Source organism: Heliangelus exortis, chromosome 1 (genome assembly GCF_036169615.1).
Source record: "Heliangelus exortis chromosome 1, bHelExo1.hap1, whole genome shotgun sequence".
NCBI lineage: Eukaryota > Metazoa > Chordata > Aves > Apodiformes > Trochilidae > Heliangelus > Heliangelus exortis.
Genome location: NC_092422.1, coordinates 76,278,860 through 76,302,395, shown reverse-complemented (window position 1 = coordinate 76,302,395; position 23,536 = coordinate 76,278,860). Strand labels below are relative to the sequence as shown.

The 23,536-nt window shown below is 40.7% G+C and overlaps 1 protein-coding gene across 3 annotated transcripts in view; it reads left to right on the top strand.

The window, feature by feature from the left end:
• Window positions 1–22,607, top strand: part of PHKA2 (phosphorylase kinase regulatory subunit alpha 2) — a 44,425-nt gene extending 21,818 nt beyond the window's left edge. For 2 of the 3 annotated variants that reach the window (XM_071749262.1, XM_071749280.1), the window contains 16 exons: window positions 1,794–1,938; window positions 2,689–2,767; window positions 3,595–3,758; window positions 4,387–4,560; window positions 5,631–5,719; window positions 6,706–6,839; window positions 8,244–8,400; window positions 9,860–9,939; window positions 10,194–10,272; window positions 10,401–10,530; window positions 12,472–12,573; window positions 13,227–13,345; window positions 17,829–17,996; window positions 19,572–19,625; window positions 21,053–21,253; window positions 22,065–22,607. In XM_071749262.1, the coding sequence (XP_071605363.1) occupies window positions 1,794–1,938; window positions 2,689–2,767; window positions 3,595–3,758; window positions 4,387–4,560; window positions 5,631–5,719; window positions 6,706–6,839; window positions 8,244–8,400; window positions 9,860–9,939; window positions 10,194–10,272; window positions 10,401–10,530; window positions 12,472–12,573; window positions 13,227–13,345; window positions 17,829–17,996; window positions 19,572–19,625; window positions 21,053–21,253; window positions 22,065–22,238 (2,049 nt within the window). In that variant the 3' untranslated portion in view covers window positions 22,239–22,607. The remainder of the gene's footprint in view (window positions 1–1,793; window positions 1,939–2,688; window positions 2,768–3,594; window positions 3,759–4,386; window positions 4,561–5,630; window positions 5,720–6,705; window positions 6,840–8,243; window positions 8,401–9,859; window positions 9,940–10,193; window positions 10,273–10,400; window positions 10,531–12,471; window positions 12,574–13,226; window positions 13,346–17,828; window positions 17,997–19,571; window positions 19,626–21,052; window positions 21,254–22,064) is intronic. The other variant, XM_071749272.1, reaches the window with a different exon arrangement.
• The last annotated feature ends 929 nt before the right edge of the window (window positions 22,608–23,536 follow it).

Sequence of the window (23,536 nt, the reverse complement as noted above, 5' to 3'; positions counted from 1 at the left end):
AAAAATAGTATTACAGGTCATAATTCACTACTTCTGTCAGTAAAAGCATCACTGGATGCTTCAGCTTGTCTGTATACTTTATTCCTACCCACTTTCTTTCTTTCTTAACAGATCTGCAGTTTCTGCATTTTCCTATTACACCTGGTGCATGTACAGGACGTTTTCTCCTTGACCATTGTGTGTTTTACTAATTGATGTTTATTTTATATCCCAGCCTCCTTCTTCCACCCCTCCCCAAGGCTTATGTTGTGTCTGCTTTGACTTACTTTCCATTGTTTGCTCAGGTTTTTTGGTTTCCAGCTCCTGAAGTAGCCATAATAGTCTCTTACTGTGGTTCTTGGCTTTCTTCTGTAGTGGGAACAGCACACTTTTCCATTGTACATTTAATGTACCTTTTTTCTGCCAACTTTTCTGTATTCTTCGTGACTGTTTTCCCCAAGAGACATACAGTTACTAATTCACACTTAAGCCTATTTCTTGGTTTTGTTGATATTATTAGGTTTTTTTTTTTCTTCCATGTTTAGAGTACTTCTGTCTTCCAGATTATAGACTGTAACTTATTAGAAAATTCTACTTCATGGGTTTGATTATCTACTTTTTGTAGAAGTATGGCTTACTTCTTTCATGGTCAGCCTGCAAGTGTAAAAAAAATGAACTCTGCACAAGCATGGATTTCTTTTTCTCTGTTGCAGAACTTTTTAGGTGTCCCAAATGGGACAAGCTAGCAGATGAGATGTATATGTATAAACAGAATTTATTGTAAACAACGAAGGATCATAAAAGCTAGACTAAAAAGGTATAAGTTGGATTATACTAGTGTTAGGATGTTAGGGCAGTAGAACAGGGTGTTAGAATAACAAATAAGATGATTTTAACAATAAAATATGCAAGTAATGAAATATCTGGATAACTGTTACACAAGGCTAGTTGTTTGAATGCTCAGATTTCTTATCAGTAGGTCTTATGCTAGTTCTAGAACAATAATTAAAGTATTACCTATAGGCAACATGATAATACAATGACTGCAGTTTTGTAAGGATTCTAAAGTCTTAATGTTAAGAATTCATATATAGGGATCTGATACTTCTTACTCTTCAATGACCAGGGCTGGGTATCCCTTTTCCTTCTTGTCAGGAGCAACCACTCAAGCAGGTATCCCCTCTGGAGGGAGAAGGTCCAGCACACCTTCTAGGGAAAGTGTACAGGATTCTCACCAATGAAAAGATGTGACTTGCCTTTTACAGAATAAAATGATTGGCAGCTGTCATTTAACTAATTTGCCATACCTCCAACATCTTCTGTTGGAGAACAAAAGGGAAACAAAGGAAAAGCTCAGGAAGCATTTTCTGTCGTTGTACAAATTCCTTAATTTATCTGTTGATTCTTGTTTGGTCTTAGTTGGGCTTAGCTGGAGCCACTCTGAGCTCTGTGTTTTCCAACACAGGAGAGCAGATGGCACCACAAATACCAATTTGGTCTGCTGTTAGCATTGCCAAGATTGTTACCAGTTGAGAGTCTTTTGCTTCCTGTGGGAACTCTCCAACTCCAGGGTAAGGGCAGTGAAGCTGAGACAGAGTGTGAATCTGAGAGACAAAGAGCAATTGAATCATAAAGGGGAACTGAGGTAGGCCTTCTGAGGCAGAGCATCCTGCTACATTAGGCTAATTCATGCAGCCTCTCTTGTGGTCAAGAAGAGCTCATATGGCTTTTGTGAACAATTTAAGGAAGAAAATGGAAAAAAATAAAAGAGAACACTGACAGCTACTCATATGCCATATTTCTCTGTTCTCTAGTTTACTGACCAGCATCACTTCTATCTGGCTCTAGACAATCAGATGATTGTGGAGATGCTCAAGACAGAGCTGGCTTACCTCACTTCTTGTTGGAGGATGACAGGGAGACCAACCCTGACATTTCCCATTACCCACACAATGCTTGGTAAGCTTAATTTTCTCTGTTTCAAGCAGAGTAGATTAGTGCAGAGGAGCAGGATGGAAGTCAGTTTGCGAGGAGACAGGTGGCAAGACTGTTCCAGCATCTGAGTTTTAACAGCAAAAGTACAGTTTATCTTGCAAATTGTCATGGTTTAGCCCTCTCCCCCCCTTCTTTCTTCTTCCACAAGCTTTATATGCTGAACTTGACATCATATGGTATCAGTTGGGGTCACCTGTTGCAGCTGTGTCCTCTCCTGACTCTTGTGCACTCCCAGCCTGATCACTGGTAGGGTGGGGTGAGAAGCAGTAAAGAGATCTTGACTCTCTGTGAGCACTGCTCAGCAGTAACCAAAACATCCCCATATTATCAACACTGTTTCCAGCACAAATCCAAAACATAGCCCAAAACTCTGTCCCAGCTAAAAGCATCACACAAGCTGAGTTTGAATCACGTTGTAAAATTTCATTTTGATTTTACTCTCCCTTTATATCCTTTCATCTCCCCATCAACTCCATACTATTTCTGTCCATAGAAATTTGATAGAAATCCCTTTGGAACTTGTGTTTGGCTTGTGTTTTGTTTTCTTGTTTGTGTAGAGTTTTTTGAATGAGCTCTTCTTCATAGTAGTTGTGGGTTCTGTTTTTAATTTGTCTGATTTACTTTGTAGGGAACACCCAGTAATATCCTTTGTTTGAACATGATAATTTAAGAATGTGTTGGTAAGCTTCAACTTTTCCATTATTCTTTTTATAGTTGATGATGGTACTGACATTCATCCAGCAGTTCTTGCCACTATAAGAAAATTAGAGGATGGCTATTTTGGAGGTGCAAGGTAATCACAGAATCCTCAAAGTGTTCTCTCCGAGATTTTTTTTTAAATTAAATCCTGTACAAGCCTCAGTTTTGAACCGATGATAGTGCACAGATCTTGCAGTGGAATTCTGCAAAGAGAGAAGTCTCAGCTTTAGTTCTTAAGTGTCAGTTGGATAGTAGTTGGACATCAAATGCAATGCATTAGCAAAAACAAATGTTAGACCTTTTGGAATACACAAAGTCATGGCTCTGCTTATCTTTTTAAGAAGTAATTATCTTTCAGTTATTGTACATGTTTTAAACATGAATTATATGTTGTACTTGTAAGCTTAGTGTTTCATTTGTCTACATATAGAAGCAGTTCAAAATGATGCCACAATACCTCTTTCTGCTTGCCTTCTGTCATTATCTTCCTCTGACAGTCAAATGTGTTTTGTTTTTCAGCAGCACTGCAGTTTGGTGAAAAGATACTGCTTTTGGTTTGGGGAACTTCTTAGCCCCAGTTTTTCGTGCCTTATCCTTGGAGTTTAGGTCTTGGTTCAGGGTCTCTCTTCATATTAACATACAGCACCCTGCATAATTAGGCTTTGAGTTAGGTCTCTAAGTGCTACTATAACCACTGAATAGTTAACTTCAATTGAGAGCTAGAGCAGCAAGTACCCAGCTGGATCTGCAGCTATTGTTTTGCATTTGTTTTATTAGTTAACTGCTGCTTTTTTAATTACCAAAGGTGGATTTGACAGTAGGTCTCATAAATGTTGGAGGAGCTGTTGAAACTTCAGTAAGCATTTATCAGTACCAAAATGGTGGATGTTAATGCTCTTCTGCATGCTTTCCTGTTTGCAGGGTGAAGATAGGCAAGCTGTCAGAGTTTCTTACCACCTCTTTTCATACCCATTTGAGCTTCCTGGATCCAGACTGTGATGTAAAACTGTTTGATGACCCAGATGAAGGCCGTGATAGTCCTGACAGTGAATGTGGAGGCTATTCAGCAGACTTCTGTGAAAAAGGTAGTGCTTTTTCACTTCAATTTTTTTTTTTCTCTCAAGGCCTACCAGCAGAGCCTGGGTTTACCTACAATGCAGAATCTATTTTGTGCACAGTTGAAAAACATTGCAGTTTCTAGTGCATCAGTCTGAGAACAATACATACACAACTTCATTTGGAGAAGGAATTTGTGCATATTCTTCCCATGGTAGTAGTATGGTGCTTACAAGTAACTACTGCAGTAAAGCTGAGTCTGAAGAGTCAGCAGATAGGGGCATGGGGCTGTGTGGAAGAGGCTAGAGACAGGAAGAGACTGTAAGAAGTCATAGACAAGATTTTTTGTGGAAGAGCTGATCCATGGACTACCAACAAGATAAAATGCCTTTTGTTTCCTTTCAAAGGGAAAACCAACTCAATCTGTTTCTGAAGTGTCAAAAACTGATTTAAAATTTATTTATTTTTCTTTCTAATTTTGTCACCTTAAAATGACAAACATTTTTTGTACTCTTTTTTTTTTGTGCATTTTTCGTACATTTTTTATGCTCTTCCATAAGAGCAAGAATAAAGTGGTGTGCTTGATTAAAAAAAAACAACCTCATAAATTACAGTTTTAACTTTAATAAAGCTTTTCTGTTCTGTATGCCACACTAGAAAGCCAGGATGAGCTGGATCAGTATATAAATGAAATCCTGCAGAGTACAGCACTGAAATCATACCTGCCTCCTACTTCAAAGACTGCTAATCAATCACCTGTGTTCAGTGCAAGCCATTCTACAAAGGAGATACTGTCAATAATGGCCAAGACAAAAGGCTTGGAGGTTCCAGGTATTTCTACATATTAAGTGATAATAATAGAAAAACTATTTTGAATTCTAAAGGGGTAAGTTCAAGTATTTCAAAATTTTATAGTTTACAAAAAAATGGTGAGACAACTATGTAGTTCTTATCAAGAAATAAGAATGAGTCCAGAGTTGTTTCTGCAGTGTTCCCACCGTGTCAAGACATAGATAGCTTGTTATGGAATGTAATATTTAATCAAATGTTAATGTTTTAGAAACTGGTGGAGCTTCTCTGTTGGGTAGAATTTTAGAACCTGTATCAGTGAATTTATTTTTTGGGCCTCTTCATAAACAAAGGCAGGTAAAATAGGCTTTCATATTTTAATAATGTGGTGAAATGAAATGTTTCAATGCCAAAAACCATAAATATGCACATGTGCATATTACATGTTAGAACAAGTGGAGTAGAGAAGGGGTGTTCCTAATTATGGTGTATCTCTAATAGACTGGTTGGAGGATTTACACCAAAATAATGCTGTAACTGAATTTGTAAATAGATTCCAACATATGCACTGTTTTATATCTAGGTGTGTAGTATTCAGTGCCCTGGTTAAGGGAAGGCTTCCCTTAATTTAAATGTATATTAATAACTTTCAAGCTTTGTTTTTAGTCTTTTCTTCCATCTTGCATATGCCACATCATCTGATCCTCTATTAAGTTCAACATATGAAGTTAACAGAACATTAGCCTGCATTTAATGCTATCACTTTAATTATGGTATCTTGCCAGTTAGACCATTTTCTCCACATACTTCCTGTTCAAATGTTTAAAACACTTAGCAGGGTTTGTTCTTTGAGCTATGAGATTGCTGAAGCATGGGAGTTATTAGTTGATCCTGTAGCACCTGAGCCTTTGACTTGCTGATCTCAGGTTCTTGGAGGGAGCTTTCAAGGTTCAGAATATGTCTCCAAGCTTCACAAAAGTGTTACCCTTGTATTTTGACTCTGTAGTATTTGTGGGTTTTTTACCTAATATATTTGCTTCATGTAGGTGTTTTCAGTTTTCATGTTACTGAAATGGGCTGCTTTTTTGTTTCCTGGTGACTTTGCTTTCCAGCTGCATCTATGACTCTTCCCACTAAAGTTCTCAACACTCACCGGAAGTCTCTGAATCTTGTTGATAATCCTCATTTCTTTGAAACAAAGGTAAGTTATGGGAATTTTTATGCTGTTTGTTTTTAGGACCCAATACTGTGGCCTTTGCTGTGTTTCCCAGCAAAACCCTGTGCTAGTTCTCATTTTCCTTCACAGACAAGCCATGCTGCCTGAGGCACTGCATAGCTACTCCCTTGTTTTGAAATTTAATTTTGTCTGGGTGAAAGGTTTTTGACATTAGTAATGCTATGTCTGTCGGTAATTTCCACAGACATTGTCTAGTGGAAAAGTTTTAATTTTGTCTGCTGAACAGAAAAAAGTGCTTATTTTTAAAGTTAAGTCATTATATTTAGTTCTGGCTGGTCACAAAGGGAAGGACGGGATATTCGTGGCCTTTAGAGATTTTCTCCAATAGATGCTACACATAGTAATGTTTGGGCAGGAGAGGATCCTGTATGTGGATGGACAGGTGCTCTTAAGGCATCAGCCAAATCCCCACTACAAGGCACAAAGATGCTGTTGTGCTGGGCATTTATTTTATCCTACTGTATGTGATCAGCTTCTGAGAACGGTTACAGGAGGTTGTATCCAGCCTCCTGAGGAGTTCCACAGACAGTGAGGCTGTGTTTGTGGGAATGGTATTTTAGAACTGTATAAATTACTGAATAACTTACTAGACAAAACTCTCATCCAAGAACTCACCACAGGATTGCACTGTCTGGTTAGTTAAAGTGTTAGTTTCAGAAGCTTAGAATATTTATGATGGCAATGTCTGCATTCATAAATCACCACATATATGCAGATTAGAGTTAATAAAATTGTTTTTCTTATTGATTGAATTGAAACTAGAGATAAGAGTTCCATGCTGGGTATTGAGTTTCCTCCCACAAGTCTGCTTTTTATGTCTACAGTAGTTTGACAAGAACTGCATGATGTGTCTGTATTTTACGTGCAGTTATGTTGTCTGTTGAATATTTGGTCTGCTACTTTTTCAAGGAAATTAATTTGATTGTTTTTTCCTCTGTCTTTTTTATCAGGACTGTGAAAATTTTCTGCACTTGCCTAAAGATGCTCATGGTGACTTGGATTGCAGGAAACTTGTTGAACAGCTGAAGGAATGCCCAACACTCCATGATCAAGCAGATATTTTATATATCTTGCACATACTAAAGTGAGTTACCTGAGTATAAGCTTAAGCATGTTCATGATTATTCAAGACTATCTGATTATTATTGTGCAAAAACTTTTTACTTTTCAGGGTTGTGTTTTAGGGGAGGAGTTAAAATGTTTTAACAGGAGTATTTCCTTTTTGCTTGATACCATAAATAATTTGGATATTAAAAAAAAACTGGTGCAAATTTCAGAATTTCTTGGCACACAAATGTGAATACATTCTGGCTTCAAAGTAAACAGTTGAATCCACAGTCCCTTTTACATGGATGAACATACTTTGCCATGTTTGTGGCACTATTAAGTTACTTACTCTTTTTCTAACTAAAAGCAAAAGGCTGTTTTAATAAATAGTCAATTTTTTTCCTCTTACCCCTCTGCATGCTGTATTTCATCCCTGGATAAAACTCAGTGCTCTTCAAGACATTCTTGGAAACAGTCTAACCTTAGCTGCTAGACTTAGTAAACAACTTGTATTTAATAGGTTTGATGGGGAAAAAATGCAAATACAAACCAATTGAATCATCTGATAAATGCATTTATTGGGCTTTTTCGTACCTGTGCAGAAAAATACTGCTGAAATCTGGAAGGACATTAGTTCTGGGTGCAAAGTCAAGCATGTCTTAATCACAGATGATCTTCCTTACTGCTACAGGCATTGCGTTTTTGTCTATTTTAGCTTTTTTTCTGTGAGGACTTCTTTGTTGATCATTTTTTCCCAAGCAGAATGTTCAGCAGCTTCTCTTAGAAGAGCAGAAGGAATCCTGAAAAAAAAAGTAATTTTGTTGTTTTAACTGCATGTAGCACCCTTTGTTCCTTTCCTTCAACTTGTTTCACTTGGGAGTCTCTGTTGGGTAGGCAGGTGGACTTCTGGAAGATTCTGTTACTCTACGGGAGTTCAAAGATCATTCTGTGACACTTGGAAACCTTGTCAACAGGAAGCTGTAATGCAGTGAGTTTTAAAACTAGGAGAGGAAAAAAATTCTCCTTTGCTTTTTCAGTAATGGCATAAGGATCATGGAAGCTTAGTTAATAGTAAGAAAGAGCCAGGGCAAAAATATTTTAGAGCCCCCCAGCCCCCTGCAGCATCTAAAATACAGGTGCAGTTCTCAGCAGTACTGAAGACTTCTGAATTGTGCTCTGAAAAAGCACCACATGGAGCATTCCTCCAGAAAACTTTTTTCACACTCTGTTTAAACTTTGGTGGGAAATCCCTTGTGTGACTGCTCTGAAATCCCAGGCTCATGGCTAAGTGAGTGCTCAAGTTAACATGGAAGTTCCTGGTATCAAGAGGTTTTGTCTACATACAACTGATAATCCAAATCCAGCTTCTCAGTGTGTGGTAAGGTTAAGCAGCCTAGTGTTTTAGCTGATGAAAATTCCCTTCTCTCTCTTTTTCTGGCAGAGGTGCTGACTGGGACACAGAGCTGGATGGGCAGTGTGGGGTCACTGTTCATTGCCTTCTCAATGAGCTCTACAGAGAGGCAGGCCTCAACCAGGAGTGGGGCTTGATCAGATACATTTCTGGTATACTCAAAAAGAGAGTGGAGGTCCTGGCTGAGGTATGAAATATAAATAATGCCCATTCAGTTTCCTGCCTAAAAACAAGAGATAAAACTAGTGAGGCTTGTGCTTACCTCCTTCTCCTCTTACTTCACATAAACATCGGTTGATTTCCAATCTAAAATCTTACTAATTCTTTACCTTTCATCTGCACTTCTAACTATGCTGATGTCAGCATGAACTGAGAATGTCATACTGTAAATTATTGTGAAGCCTTAATTTCATATGTTTATCAGAGAAGCTTAATTATGTGCTTTGAAAACTGCAGTTGTCATTGCTAATTGTCTATTGCTACTGTGAACACTTCAGGAGGACCAGTGTGTCATGGTGCTAAAAATGATGCTAAAATGTGACCTGCCAATACCTGTCCCATTGGGCAGACATTCTGCCATGTGAGTGGTTGTTAATGTACAGAGGCATTAAAATAGCTTTGGTTATTTAATGCTAGCAAGAAAGAGCCACTGTAAGGGTACAGATTTGATTTTGAACATTAAAAAAAGGTTCCTCTCAAATATTTCTTTAATTTCCTACTTACACCTGCATATTTCTCTAGTTCCTGGCCATTTTCAAAGATTTGATTGTCACACCTAAGGTATTTTAATGACACAGCTTTTTTAATGACAGTCATATCTGCAGGGAGCAATTTGTGATAGTTGCCATGCATGGTGCTTCACTAAGCCCAGCCTTTTCTGACCTCAGGACATGATGGACAAGCAGTACAGGCATGCTCACAAAAAGCTGTGTATGTTAAATTGTGAAGATACTGACTTCACAGTGAAGATACTGACTCCCCAATACTTGAGCTGGGGAGGAAGAGGGTAGAGAAGATAGGTTTTGTCCCACATTAGGAAAAATAGACTGCTCGAAATCAGAGCAGCATTGCTCTGTGAGGTCTTTGATTCAGGATGCTAGAACAGGTAACCTGAACATTCACCTCTGAAGGAGGTTGATATAAAAGGGTAAAACACTGGAGGAAGCACCAATTTCAGAATATGGCTAATTCAGGAATGTAAGGCACCATGTTCTGTATTTGTTGGGGTTTTAAGAGATAAATATTTTAAAGATATATTTTTACAAGATATGTTAATACACCAAGGAGGTTTTCATTGATTGAGAATGTTTGGGTTTTTTTCTTAACTAATGAACTAACCTTTATCTTATGATGAAAGATAAAGTCCTTTACTGATCTGCCAGCCTCACTGGAGTCCCTAGTCATGATGTTGCTGATTTTGCAGAGCAGGGAAGCAGGGTTTCAGCCTGGGCAGGCTCTCATAACCCAGACGACCTCAAGGGATCTTTGGCAACGGGTTAACAGCATTCTGCTGAATCTGCATCTGCCAATTAATAGAAATGCACTTAAAAATCACTAAAGAAAAGCTTAATTTTGGGGAATTAAAAGGTTTATCACTTTCGCATGACTCAGAGAAAGGTCTCTTTCTTTCTGTCACATTATAATAGGCATGCACAGACCTTCTGTCACACCACAAGCAACTTACAGTGGGCCTGCCACCAGAACCCCGGGAAAAAATCATTACCACGTAAGTCAAAGCTCTGCCCCAGTTACAGAAGCATTCTGTCCCTGCACCTTCCTGCTGGTACTGTTCTGCATCTACCATCTTGTTTTAAAACTTGCTCCTCACGTTCAGATGGAATTGTAGCCACCCTGGCAGAATTGTAGGCACCTTTGGTGGTGGTGCAGAGGTGTTGCTGGGTGGCTTAGTTGTTGTGCTTGTTCAAGAGGTTAATAGCAGGCACCCAAATTTACTACTGACTGTGGTTTGCATTCTTGCAGCCCACTGCCTCCAGAGGAGCTCACAGATCTTATTTATGAAGCAAGTGGCCAAGACATAAGCATTGCAGTCCTGACACAGGTATGGAGCAGGTGTAAAAAAGGTTCTAACAGCTGTGCCCAACATGACTCCAGTTTGTTTTCCTCTGTGACTGGTGGAACCAAGATGACCCACTCTGAATGGGTGCCCTTATGGATTTGTCCTTACAGGAAATAATTATGTACTTGGCGATGTATGTGCGGTCCCAGCCCAGTCTCTTTGTGGAGATGCTCAGGCTCCGCATTGGTCTGATCATTCAGGTGATGGCCACTGAGCTGGCTCGGAGTCTAAAATGCTCAGGTAAGGGCAGTTTTACCATAAGGATACTTATGATGTTATTTCTGCTAAACCCCCGTGGTTGATTTTTCATTTATATGCATTAAATCCTATTATTAACTTCATGAATCATGCACAGTTGCAAACTTTAAAAATAACTTCTCTTTTTGACTTAATGAAAGATTCCACCCCCATCCCTTAGTTACTCAAACCTAAGTGGATATTAAATATTGAAGTCCCCCAAGTTTCAGTGAGAGCTTAAAACCCAGGCCATCAAATGTGTGTGTATTTAGGGACCCAGTGCCACTATTGTCAATGAGAGCTAGGACCTTAGGTGTCTTCTGAATATTTGAGCCTAAATTTATAGTTCTGGTAGTTTTTATTCAAATTAACTTCTGTTCTTCTTCCTTTTATGTGCAAACCTTCTCCTCTGGAATATGCTCAGTTGGAAAGTATTTACTGTTTACATTTCAGCTATAGTGGTATGTTATTTTGCCATGAGGTCAATAAAGACTTCTTACAGGACTCCCAAGATGCATATAAGTAAAATACATACAATAAAAAGAGAATTAAGTAACAAACAAGCAGGGCAAGGCAAAAATATTTTAAAACTTATTTTGGAAGAAAAAAGTGAAACCAGAGAGGAATCATGACTGAAGAGAGGTCTGAAAAAATCACTGAAGAATTTAAAGGGGTTGAAATTCTGAAAAAGAGCAGTCATGAAAAGTAATCAAGTAAATGTGTATCATCCAATGCTGGTGCTTAGGAGCATGATCTGGGCCATGTTTTTGTGGTTTAACTCGTTACTCTTTCCAGTGCCATAGCACCCCCTAACTTCTAGTTCTGTTTCTTGCAAGATTTTGCACCTATTTCCCCCAAAGGTTTAGCTGTGTAGCAGAAGCTGCTTTACTGACAGTGAATCATAGAATCTGCCAACTCCTGTCTCTGTGTAGGGCACCCCAAGGATCACCCCATGTGTCTGAGAGCATCATCCAAATGCTTCTTGAACTCAGGCAGTCTTGGTGCCATAACTGCTTCCCTGGGGAGCCTGTTCCACTGCTTGACCACCCTCTGAGTGAAAAACTTGTGTCTAACCTAAGCTTTCCCCAGCACATCTCCCTACCATTCCCTACCATCCTCCCTACCAGTCCTATTGTCAGTCCACAGAGAGAAGAGTTCAGCACCTGCTCCTCCTCCTTCCCTAGTGAGGAAGCAGTAGCCTGGGATGAGGTCTCCCCTCAGTCTCCTCTTCCCCAGGCTGAACAGACCAAGTGCCTTTTGCTGCTCCTCATAAGGCTTTCCCTCTAAATCTTTCACCAACTTTATGAGGCCCTCCTCTGGACACTCTCTAGTAGCTCCATGTCCTCTCTTTCTTGGCATCCCTTTTGTTATTCCTTAGCCCTTAGCCTTAAATGCCAGCTGCTTTCTACTCTGACCTCACCTTCCTGGCTGCCTTTTCCATGTTTTTCTATGGGGGATTTGTCTGCATACATACGTGTGTTTATGTGTATGTATGTGCTATATGTCATATATATGTACAAATATATAGATATCCTATCTCTCATTTAACAAGTATGATCCTTTAATGCAATAAAACTAAAGCCCTCTACATGCATCTGTTTCTTTATGGGATAACTCTGGCTCTGTAATTCAGATCTGCATGTCATCAGCTGTCAGGAAATGTCTGTAATGCCTTTCCAGGCAATCTTGCTCTACAAAGCAACAGCTGTTTTTTCATTGCCAGTTTCAGTGAGATTTCCATGCGGTTTGTTGTTTAGTCTTAAAATTAATTTTCTTTTAAATGTGACTCTACATATGAATATTTCTTTAAGAAAGCACTAGCCACAATGGAAATACGACTTGAGCTTCTTTCAGTCAGCAGTTCTCTTAAGAAAACAACCTATAAAGCAAGCTATAGTGATGATCATCTTTTTTTGTTTGGTTGGTTTGTTTTGTCTTAACTAGGTGAAGAAGCTTCAGAGAGTTTGATGAATCTGAGTCCCTTTGATATGAAAAATCTCCTACACCATATTCTCAGTGGAAAAGAGTTTGGTGTGGAAAGAAGCTGTAAGTTGTCCATTTGAGTACTTGTATATGTTAAGTGAAGAGTGTAAATACAAAGTTAGATTGTCTTGTAAGTCGGAATCTGCTCTCTTGCCATGTAAAATACAGATATAGGTGATGTATGTTTCATGGGTGGCCAGTACCTGTGTATATCTGCTGTGGAGTAAACAAAACACCTATGATGGAATCTGTCCTGCACTGAAATAAGGTTTTCATGTTTTCAGTGATACGAAGGCAGACTTCTGTAATGACAGAATTTTATGTGACCAGAATGAAGACATGGCATGAGGCCTGTCTAAAGACAAAAAGGCATTTCTAACCTGCCCTCAAGGAGCATGTCTGTGATGCCCAGGTATTACTGAGTTCAGCTGTCTGCCAGCTTTGTTCTTTAGCCCTCACAGACACATTGCAACTCTGATGTCTTTTGAAGCTACGATTGCTCAGAATTATGGAAAATCAGTTCCTAATATTGAAGTATGGATCTAGGTCCCTGACTTGATGCTGTCAGCTTTGAAGTGTTGATGTGATTTGAAAAGATGCTGCCACCAAGAGCATGGTACACTTTTGAATGGATTTAACTACTTTAACTTCTAGATAAAATCCCATCTGTTTTTCTACCGCTTAGAATTTTTAAAATGTCCATTTGATCCTTTTAGTGCGGCCTGTAGATTCCTCTTCATCGAGCCCTGCAATTTCTATTCATGAAATGGGTCATTCTGGAGCAACCAAAACAGAAAGAAGTGGTATTACTAAATTGAAGAGTGAGATAAAGCAGGTGAGGGTTTTCCATCAATGCTCATCAGGAAATACAGCTCTTGTGGTACTGTATTATGTAAGATTTCTGTGTGCTAGTTGTCAGGGACCATCTTTAATATCAAAGAGATTCTTGGTAAATGGCAGAAGTTTTCAAAGGATGATTCATTTAAAGCTGATCACCGAATAGAAAGCAGCAAAGTGATGTTTCCTCCAAAAACTTACTTCCCTTTTTGTTCTTGTTTCTCATGCCAAATGTAGAAGAACTTGAACAAACTCTAATGCATTCATGGCATTGGGTCTTTAATCATCATTAGCTAAGGAAAGTCAGATGTACAAGCAGAATCTTCTGTCTAATCAGTGTTCGTTTTTGTACCCTGTACAAGTTGCTAATGTGGTCCAAATGCCTTGTACAAAAGATACACTTGGAAAAGAAATATTGGTTTATTTTCTTCCTGATTTCTTTCTTCAGGAATGGAGGATAACTACTGATATAATATATATATATATACATATATATATATATATTTAAGTTCAGGATGTTAAAGTACACAGCAGCCAAGCATATGGACAAAATACCTCCAAAATACTGTGAATGAATGTGGCTGATGGCTTTGTTATGTGTGGTTTTGATTCCCCTTTTTTACCATTTCTATTAGCAGGTTTATCTTGCTCTATACAAGTAGGAAGGTAGTGATGAAGAAAAACACATTTATAAAAATAAATAGCTTCATATTATGCAATCTGGGCTGTTCAGCCTGAAGAAGGCTCTAGGGAGATGTTGTTGTGGTCTTTCAGGATACAAAGGGAGTTTCAGGATACAAAGGTGGAGACTTTTTCCAAGGCCTGTTATGACAGGACAAGGGGCAGTGGATTTAAAGTGAAAGAAGGTAGGTTTGGATTGCACATGAAGAGGAGATTTTTTTAAGATGAGAATGGTTAGCCATGGTAGCAGGTAGCAGCATGAGACTGGTAGCAGGTACCTATCATTGGAAGTGTTCAAAGTTAGGTTGAATGGGGCTTTGAGCAACCTGATCTAGTGGAAGATGTCCCTGCCCATGTCAAGGAGGTTGAACTAGATGGTTAAGTCCCCATCAGCCCAAACCATGCTGTGATTCTGTATTAGAAACATGTTTTGAAAAGACTCTCTTCCAAGAGCTTGTCAAGCCTAATTCATTTCATCTGAGGCCATTTTTGCAAGTTTTTCAGGAAGTATGTGATGTTTGCCTTTGTATGAAACAGATTTTGCTCGATGAGCCTGTGTTTGAAAGCCCTCAGAAGGGAGTGGCATTTCTACATGGTCTTGACACGGACCATATGATGGGGATAGGAAAGATCAGTTGATGACCCTTGGTGGGACAAGAGGAGACAGGGCAGCACAGGGACCTGTGTCACATGCCATGTCCATCTCACAAGACGTGGTTACCACATTTGAGCCTACCCACAGCCCCACCATGGTTGTGGCTGAGCCTCGGGGTAAGGCTGTGGCTGTCAAGGTGCTGCTGGCTGCTTTCCACCATCCCCAGAGTGACTTTGGGGGTTCAGTCTGAAGGAGAGCTCACAGCCTTAGCATGGGATCTGATTTCAGGGCCTTTCCAGGAAGGAGGAGAGACAAGGCACTAGGTGGCAGCAGGATATAGTTATAAATGCAGAGGTGGCCCTGAGCTGAAACACTCCAAGGTTCAGTGAGGTTGGAAAGGTGTTTCCCGCGTTGCTTTTTTTTGCAAACCTGCATTTAGTTGAGGAGGCTATTGGCTGGTTTTATTTTTGTTACCCCCACCTTTCCACTTACGCTGCTTCCTGATACGTGTACTGCGTTTTCTGCGTAATTTGCTAAATACTAATATAATGTCATTTTGGTGGAGGTGGGGAAGAAGAACCAACTTTGTGTTACAAGAAACATTCCAAGTACTTGTACTAACATCTCTTTGCACCAGACTGCAAGTGCTGAGCAACTCTCTCATTTGCTGCCATTGTTTCTGCACATCAGGCCCTTGCCAGGGTCTGAACCATTAATACATAATAGGAGGCACACCTTGAAGTGGACAATTACAGGAGAGTGCTGCAAGTCTGCAGTGCTGAACCCACATTTCAGCAAAAGTTTGGCCTTGCAGCTTTTCATTTAATGCTGCCCATCCTGCTGGCAGCTCACAGACTTTTTGTAGCAAGATAACCTTCCTTGTGCAAAGAGAAGCTGCTGACATTGCATCGGATGTGGAATGGAAGTGGGGAGCTTGGTTTTTTTTCCTGGCCCTGAGTCACAGCGGGACTTTTGCATGTGTCTTAAGCTGTGGTAGTTTGTGCTCCATGGTTGAAGCTCAGTGGATGTCATGGGCAGCTTGTGGCTCCACCACAACAGAGCAGGAGGAGTCTGCCTTATGGTGATCCTCAGAATCGGCAGCAGCTACACTGAAGTCAACTGGAATACAGTACTGGAAGAGTCCAGGGACTGTCACACTTTTACCCTTAAGTACCTGAGCAAACTCCTACTCTTACATTTCTTGTCTCTTCATGGATGGATTGTTTAACCTTGTTTGCATCCTGTTCTGCCATGGCTGTCTGACGTGTTGGTGTCTGCTTTTGTTTTGTAGTTCTTTCATGACAGCCACTCCATCTCCAGCAGCATGTTTCCTTCCATGATTACACTCTGTCTGCAACTCTCACCCCGTGTGTGTGTGCAAGGGCTCTAGACACCTAATGTGGCTTCTTTAGTGTAAAAACTTGTTTTCAAACCCTACTTTTTTGTTTTGCTTATCTGCATTGGGAACCAATTCTCACTAGTAAATTTCTAGTAGAATTTGATTCTTGCATTTAGATCTACTTAGTTCTTCTGAAGCTTAAGCAGTTGTAGCAGATGAAATGCTATTGCAGATTTAGTTACCAGATGGTGAATTATGTTACAAGTGTCATCAGTATTTAAAAATAACAGCACTGATAAATGCTGGCAGTCTGTGGACAATAATGAACACAGAAAAGCTTCAGGTTGCTGAGAGAGGGGGTTTAAGGGCATGGGGTAGCTCCTCAGGATGTGATCATCTTGCAAGGCAGAGAACTGTAGCTCTTTTTAAGCTTTCACTGTTAAGAAGGAAGATAATTTTTTTAATACTTTGCCAAGAGAAACCTCAGCAAGTTAAAGTAAAACTGGGGCTCCAAATCAGTCATGAAGAGAAGGAAGGTTTGCACTTCATACTGTCTTTTATGATTTGTGGTTCTCTGCACCTGCAGACTTGATACTGGTGGCACAGGTGACCTAAAGAGGCAACTGCAGAGCAGCACCAGCCCCATGGTCTGGGCTGACAGGTCCCAGGTTACTGCTGCCTCTCTCTGCCTCCACACTGGTGCAGAAAGGCAGGATTCAACTGTGTGCTTCTTCAAAGTGCACAGAACTGTTCAGTGAGGCCTTTCCTTCTCTGAGCCACTTAGTAGCTGGATTAATTATTGGATATAGATGGATTTCTCTACTTTGGCACCCACGCTGCTGCTGACCTCCTGCATCTCCTGGCACTGATCAGCAGGGTGGAGGAATTTGTCTGTCTCAGTGTGCAGTGGAAAGGAATACCATGCATCATGCCATCAAGGGAACACCACCTCTGCCTCACTGACACCAGTAGCAGTGGAAGTGGACTGTTGTCACTTGCTGGTCTTTTTGCAGAGCTTGGCTGTGTAGAGTCAGTGAACCTAACTTTTGCAATCGTGCAGTTTTTGGTCTTATTTGCCTCCTTCCCCTGTACTTCGTTCAGGTGATTTCTGACCCAGAGATGATGAGGTTTGAGATGAGGCTGTAAGTGAAGGCCTTCTTGGGCTGAAAGTAAGAAGTGCATACAAAAAGGAGTTAGGAATCAGAAGAGCACAGACTGTCTCCTGTCAGTCTCTGGGAGTGAAAAGAGAAGGCAGGATGCGTGTGTGGATATGGGAATAAGAATTTGTTGGTAGTGGCACCACATTGGTGATTTGCTGACTGATTTAGACTCCAGGTCTGGTGGAGTAATGTAACAGAGCAATAGTGACAATAAAGGAACCAAGAGTGATACTTAAAAGCAGGCATGTTGTTTTATTCTACTTATTTTAATGGAGCTTTTCTGCAGAGAGCACTTTTCTTGCTGGACACGTGGACTCTTAGGACATTCAGCCCAAACTATGATTGAGTCAAACCTACCTGTAAATCCCAAAATCTTGCACACCGGTGACACTTCCCTGGCTGCCAGCTCATACTTGTTAAAATAATCATGCCTTGTATTGAACCTAACAGCAAAGTTGGCTGGGTTATGCCTCATTGAACTGCTTGCCTATTTTGTCAAGAAATGATGGAAGTACTGGAGAAGCCTCAGGCTTACTGTGAAGGGGAGAAAAAGGGTTCAATCCTGCTTCATCATCTTGTATGTAATCATGGCCTGTATTTTTTTATTCTGGCTCTGAGGCAGCATTGCCACAGAATGATGTATTCACCAGGAGTAGCATTTGGGGCTGTAGAAAGCAGCTAAGCAAGGCTTTATTGTTTCTTACAGAGGAGCAGCACTCCATCATCTCCCACCAGTACTTCTCCCAGTGGCTCCAGGGGAGAGACAAGCTGGGGGGACCGCAAAGGGCAGTGGCTGCGCAGGAGGAGGCTGGATGGTGCTATCAACAGAGTCCCTGTTGGCTTTTATGAGAAAGTGTGGAAAATTCTCCAGAAGGTAAGGTGACAGCTATGGAAAGCAGGAAGCTGTACAGTAACTTGGGGAGGTGGTCCAGGGGCAGTGTTGCCAGGAGTTAATGTTGGTCTTCGGCTGGAAGATTGGTGGAAACGAGAATGGTTAGCAGGAGGGAGTCTCTTGAACGTAAAAAGGCTCCATTAACGTGAGTTCTCATGCTCGTTTGAAAGGGTGTTTTTCTCTGAAACTGCTTCTGGCGCTGAATTTCGGCTGAGCTGGTTTGCGTTGTCCATAGCTCGGTGCAATTTGCGGTCAGTGCCACTGAGGAGCGCTGCGGTGCAGCCCCTGCTTTCCAGTTCGGAAAGGCGGAGAGCAGTGAAGTAGGAAACGGCTCTGCCTCGCCCCAAAAAATGTCTTTGATATCTCTTGCTGGCTCTTCTGAACGGGTTTTTTTTTGTTTGTTTGTTTATTTGTTCATTTTTAAATGAAAAGCAAGTCCTTGCCAGCACCTTGGAGATTTGGAGCATGCAAATGTATTGAAGCAGCTCTCCAAGAAGGAGGAGAGGGGAATTATTAATTTTTACTCATTTCAAAGTGATTATGCACCTGTTCTGCTTTGCTGGATGAAACCCAGCATTCAGCACCTTGCAGCACTGAGCTGTTTGTGCCTGCACAGTAGGGAAAAAGTGCATCACCAGCTAGAGTTGATTTTGTTTGTCTTAAAATCACTTAGCTGAAGCTGTCAGCCAAGACAAGCTGTATATGACCTTGTGGCTACTTGCTAATGGGATCTTTCAGAATGACCATCACTTGTGTCCTGGCCTAATGTAATAGCTGGGAGTATTTGAATGTTTTTCCGGTTATAAATTGTGTTTATTTAAGTGGTCATCATTATTTAATTCTTAAACTCTCTTTGGACTGCTGATAAAATCTGTCTCTTCTTCTTGGTGTGTTTTTGTATCTCGGGTACCCAGATGTGGCACTCCTTAGCCTGCCTTCTCACCATTTAGGTTTTGTCACACTTTTCTTATATACCACTTGGTATTTCTAATCCCACTTCTCCCCCACTGTTGGTGGCCCTTGTCCAAGGACCACAACATATTGACATCCTTGAGCTGTGGTGCCCTAGATCTATACATTTAACTATATGTTGTTTTAGCAAAAATGAAAAATAAATGTTCTCAGTTCCATGGTCTGTTAGTATGCTTTTGCAATATCTTTTACCTCTACATCCTTTCCCACAGAATGTTCTCACTGATTTCTTTTCCTGCATTGTGTGTTCTTAAGTATTTTCCTCTCCTTCAGCAGCTGGACTGGGAAAGAGCACACTTCGTGTTTGGTTAGGCTATTTCTCATGTTTGCCAAGTTATGTAATAACTTCTTCAGCAAAAGTGAAACAGTATTTTAACAGCTGTTGTTCTTTTTGGTTGGGGCCATTTGGTTGTCCGTTTGGGGCTTTTTGTTTTATTTTGGCTTGGGTTTTTTTGTATGTTTTGTTTTGTTTCCTTTCTTTTTTTTCTTATCTGAAAGTTGTTACATACTGGCTTAGAGCAGAGAACCCTCAGATTTATTTGCAAGAAGTGTTAATTTCTGTTAATTGTCAAATTATTGTTTCAGTGCCACGGTCTGTCCATTGATGGATATGTCCTTCCTTCTTCAACCACCAAAGAGGTACAGTAAAAAGCTAGCAATTTTCCAGCCCTGTTACTGAATGTTTTGTTTGACAGTGTAAAATGCAGCAGGTCTGCTGTTGCAGACATTTGATTTTAAGAAGGTTAGAAGATCCAGACCTTGCCCCAGAATCTCCACCAGTTTTCCTGAGGCTGTAAAGTCCATTCCTGCCAGGCAGGTCTGGGAGCAGGTTTGTGACAGATTTTCCTCTCTGCTGAGCCTGCCTTCCACACACCTTCCCTGACCCTTTGTGCCCAGGGAGCAGTCACCAGAGGGTGACTGATGTCAATCCTTGGGGCAGGGTGTGGGGGAAGTGTAGTTTTGTTGGAATGGAGCAGACATGTTGCTTGCCACTTTTTCTTTTAATCTGCTGCAACAGCAGCCAGTGTATTTTGGCATCACAGACTCAAGTAAATACCGATTAAGGAAGATTGTTTCTAACCAAAGCTTTGACTCTTTAAATCCATAAACATGCCTTACATTTTTTCTGCTTAGTTGGATTGCAACTCTGTCTTTAGGCACTCTGGCAAGTTTTAAATTCACATATAGAAAACAAACTCTAGTGAACAGTGATCCATCAGCCAAGAGAGGTGCTTGTGTGCCTGAGACTGTTAGCCTGTCTGGTTTACTCAGATTTGTCTCTGTTTTCCCTTTATTTTGAGGAATGGTGGTAGCAGCTGAAGGAAAGAGCTAGAATTTTCTGTCAGATTTAAACTTTTTTTTGAAGAATGGAGAGCTTTATTTATTCCTATTGTGTGGATAAATAGGCTTATATTTTTAGCCTGTCAGACAGTATCTAATTTTGCCCTTTAGAGGAATCAAACAAAATAAGCACAAACCTCCTAAGGCAGCAGCCTTTCACTGAACATCCATACAGCTCTGACGGTGCAAATTAGGCTGCTCTACAAACAGTAGAGCTGTATCTCTGCGTGCAAAAGTGTTCACTCCAACCAGGTGGTTATTTTAAAAACCCAACAGTAATTTTGGCTTTGCAGCTCTTGCCAGAAAGAGGTTGGACTTGATGATCTAAGGGTTGGACTTGATGATCTCTGAGGTCCCTTCCAACCCAGCCAATTCTATGATTCTGTGGTCCTTACAAGGCAGAGCACGTGAGACCACAGCATGAGGAGCAAAGAGTTAATTTGCCAGCTAAGCATCAGCAGCCCTGTATGTAACTCAGAGGTGTGTGTGATGGGTTGCAGGGCTGGAGCAGCCTTCTGGAAGTTGCATAACTGGTTGCAGGATCAGGGCCTGGCGACACAAAAAGTTTATGTAAGTGCTAAAGCCACACAAACATTTTTTTTTTTTTTTTTTGCTTTATTCAGGCTACCCTGATGAGCATATGTTTCAGTGTGTGTAGGTTTGGGGAACTAGTCCTTTGGATTTGTCAGATTTCCTTTCTGTTTCCCCTCCTTTCAACTTGCCAGATGACCCCGTGCGAAATCAAGTTCGCTGTGCACGTGGAGTCGGTGCTGAACCACGTCCCCCAGCCTGAGTACAGGCAGCTCCTGGTGGAAGCTATTCTTGTCCTCACTTTCCTCTCTGACATCGAGGTGAACAGCATTGGGGGCATCATCCACGTGGATCGAATCTTGCACGTGGCCAACGACCTCTTTCTGCAGGAGCTGGTGAGTTCAAAGGGCAGCGGGGGGAAGCCTCTGCGTTTGCAAATCATCCCCTGCTCCTTTTTTAATGTGTGTGATGAGCTTGATCTTATCCTTGTTCTTTCCCCTACAAAGAAAGACCAGATCACTGAGGTATCTTCCAGAAACATATTTGGAAAACTAATTTAAGACTTGTGTGAAAATAAAATTAAAGGGAATAAAACTGAAGTGGCTAAACAAGCCCTGAAGTGCATAGAACGAAGTTTTGCTTTACCGAGACATTAGAGTTACCAGTATTTGAGTAAAATACTCAAATTGTGAAATAAAATAAGTAACATTAATAATAAATAAATAATAATAAGTAAATAATAATTAAAAATAAAATAAAAAATGAAGTCAAATTAAATGAAATAAATTAAAATAAAATTAAACTAACTAAATAAAATAAAGTAAAATGGAGTAAAGTAAAATGGAGTAAAGTAAAATGGAGTAAAGTAAAATGGAGTAAAGTAAAATGGAGTAAAATAAAATAAAATAAAATAAAATAAAATAAAATAAAATAAAATAAAAAAAAAAAATAAAATAAAAAAAAATAAAATTTGCTCCCCCCCAAAAGGATAGAAGTCTGTGTTGTTTTATGTCCCTTATTTGCTTAGACTGATCCAGCTAAGTCACGTGGGTCCGATAATAATCCTGATTAAGGTTTTCATGAGGGAAAGGATAATTGCTTTGAGTATTTGGCACAACTGCACATCCATAATGTGGCAGGTTTTTCTTCCAGTAAAAAAAGCACAAATGCCTCACTTTCCGTACTCCTTTGCTTGTGTCTTTTCAGAAATCCTTTGGGGCTACGGGTAGCATCTTGGAGAAAGACGCGGCCACGGGAATTTGCCACTTTTTCTATGACAGTGCTCCCAGTGGGGCCTATGGCACCATGACGTACCTGACAAAAGCTGTGATCATTTATTTGCACGATTTCCTGCCCAGCACAGGCTGTGCCATGCAGTAGGTGATGCCTGGTGTGGGAAGGAAGGCTCAGAAGCTCTCTCTCCCCGTTTCCCTGTCACAAACCTCTTGTTTGGCTGCTGCATGTGTGTGTACTGTGTGCTACCTCAGCCTGCTCCACCAGTTGTCACGTGAGGTGCACACCTACCTGAGGGGGACAGGTAGGTGGGGTTTGACCTGGTTTTAGGGGAGTGTGTGAGAAATAACAAATCATGAGGCTTATCCTGCCCGTAGTGCATAAATGTAATTCATAATAAATTAGCAAGAATTATCCAGTTCTGCCAAGGGGAAGACGGATCACTCTGCAGAGATCAAAAGGCATAATAAAATGAGGGAGCTCTGTCTCAGGGATAAGGTCTCCCAAATAAGGGAAGTAATGGAATTCATTAATTTTTCTCCTGCTGTGTGTAAATGTACATTGTTGTGAATCACTAATGCATAGCGTGAAATGTCCTGGGAAATGTAAATTAGAGGAAAAATGAATTACTTCAAATAACCAGGTGGTATTTCTAATACACATTTATCCTGGTTCCCAACTTGTTTGCACCTAGTCAGTTCAGGGCTAACACCAGTAGAGACAAATGTCTTAAAATACCTACTAATTTCAGATGGTATCAGGAAGCTGCATCTCTCTTTAATCTGAACAAAACAGCTTCCTTCCCTGCAGCCCCCCAGCTTCGGAGGCAAAATCTCAAGACCAGCTTCTCCAAGGTGGCAGTTTTATGCCTGTAATCCTTTCTTCTGAATAGAGCAAGATAAACCTCTTCCTCTCAAGCACCCTTTCCAAGCCTCCCAATCCTTTCCCTTGCTAACATCAGCCTTATAGCATTGAATGGCATAATTGCCACCCTTCTAACACAACACAAGATTATGGAACATCCATGTTCCCTCCTTCCTTCCCCCCCTCTTTTCTTTTTTTTTTTTAATGGGCTGCCTGGAAGCTTTCCTTCAGTCAGCTCCCGGATTAGTGCCTGCACCTTGAATCTGCCCACTAGAAACCAATCTCTGTGGCTGTTCTGAGTTGCTGCAATGAGAATAGGTGTGTCCTGCAGGGAAATGGCTCTGTGGCCATATAAACTGAAAACCAGAGGTAGGCTACTACAGGAAGGAAAAACCCTGCTTTACCCAAGGTGCCAGCTGCAGTTTTCCTTGTGTTGGCACTGGTGGTTTTGCCACCATTCACAGTGCATCTGGGTGACAGCTTAGGAAAGCCACTGCAGCTTTAGCCTCTCCCGTGGCCGTGGGCACTCTCAGCAGCACTGGGTGTGCTGGCACTGCTGCCCTGTGAGCAGAGAGGATCAG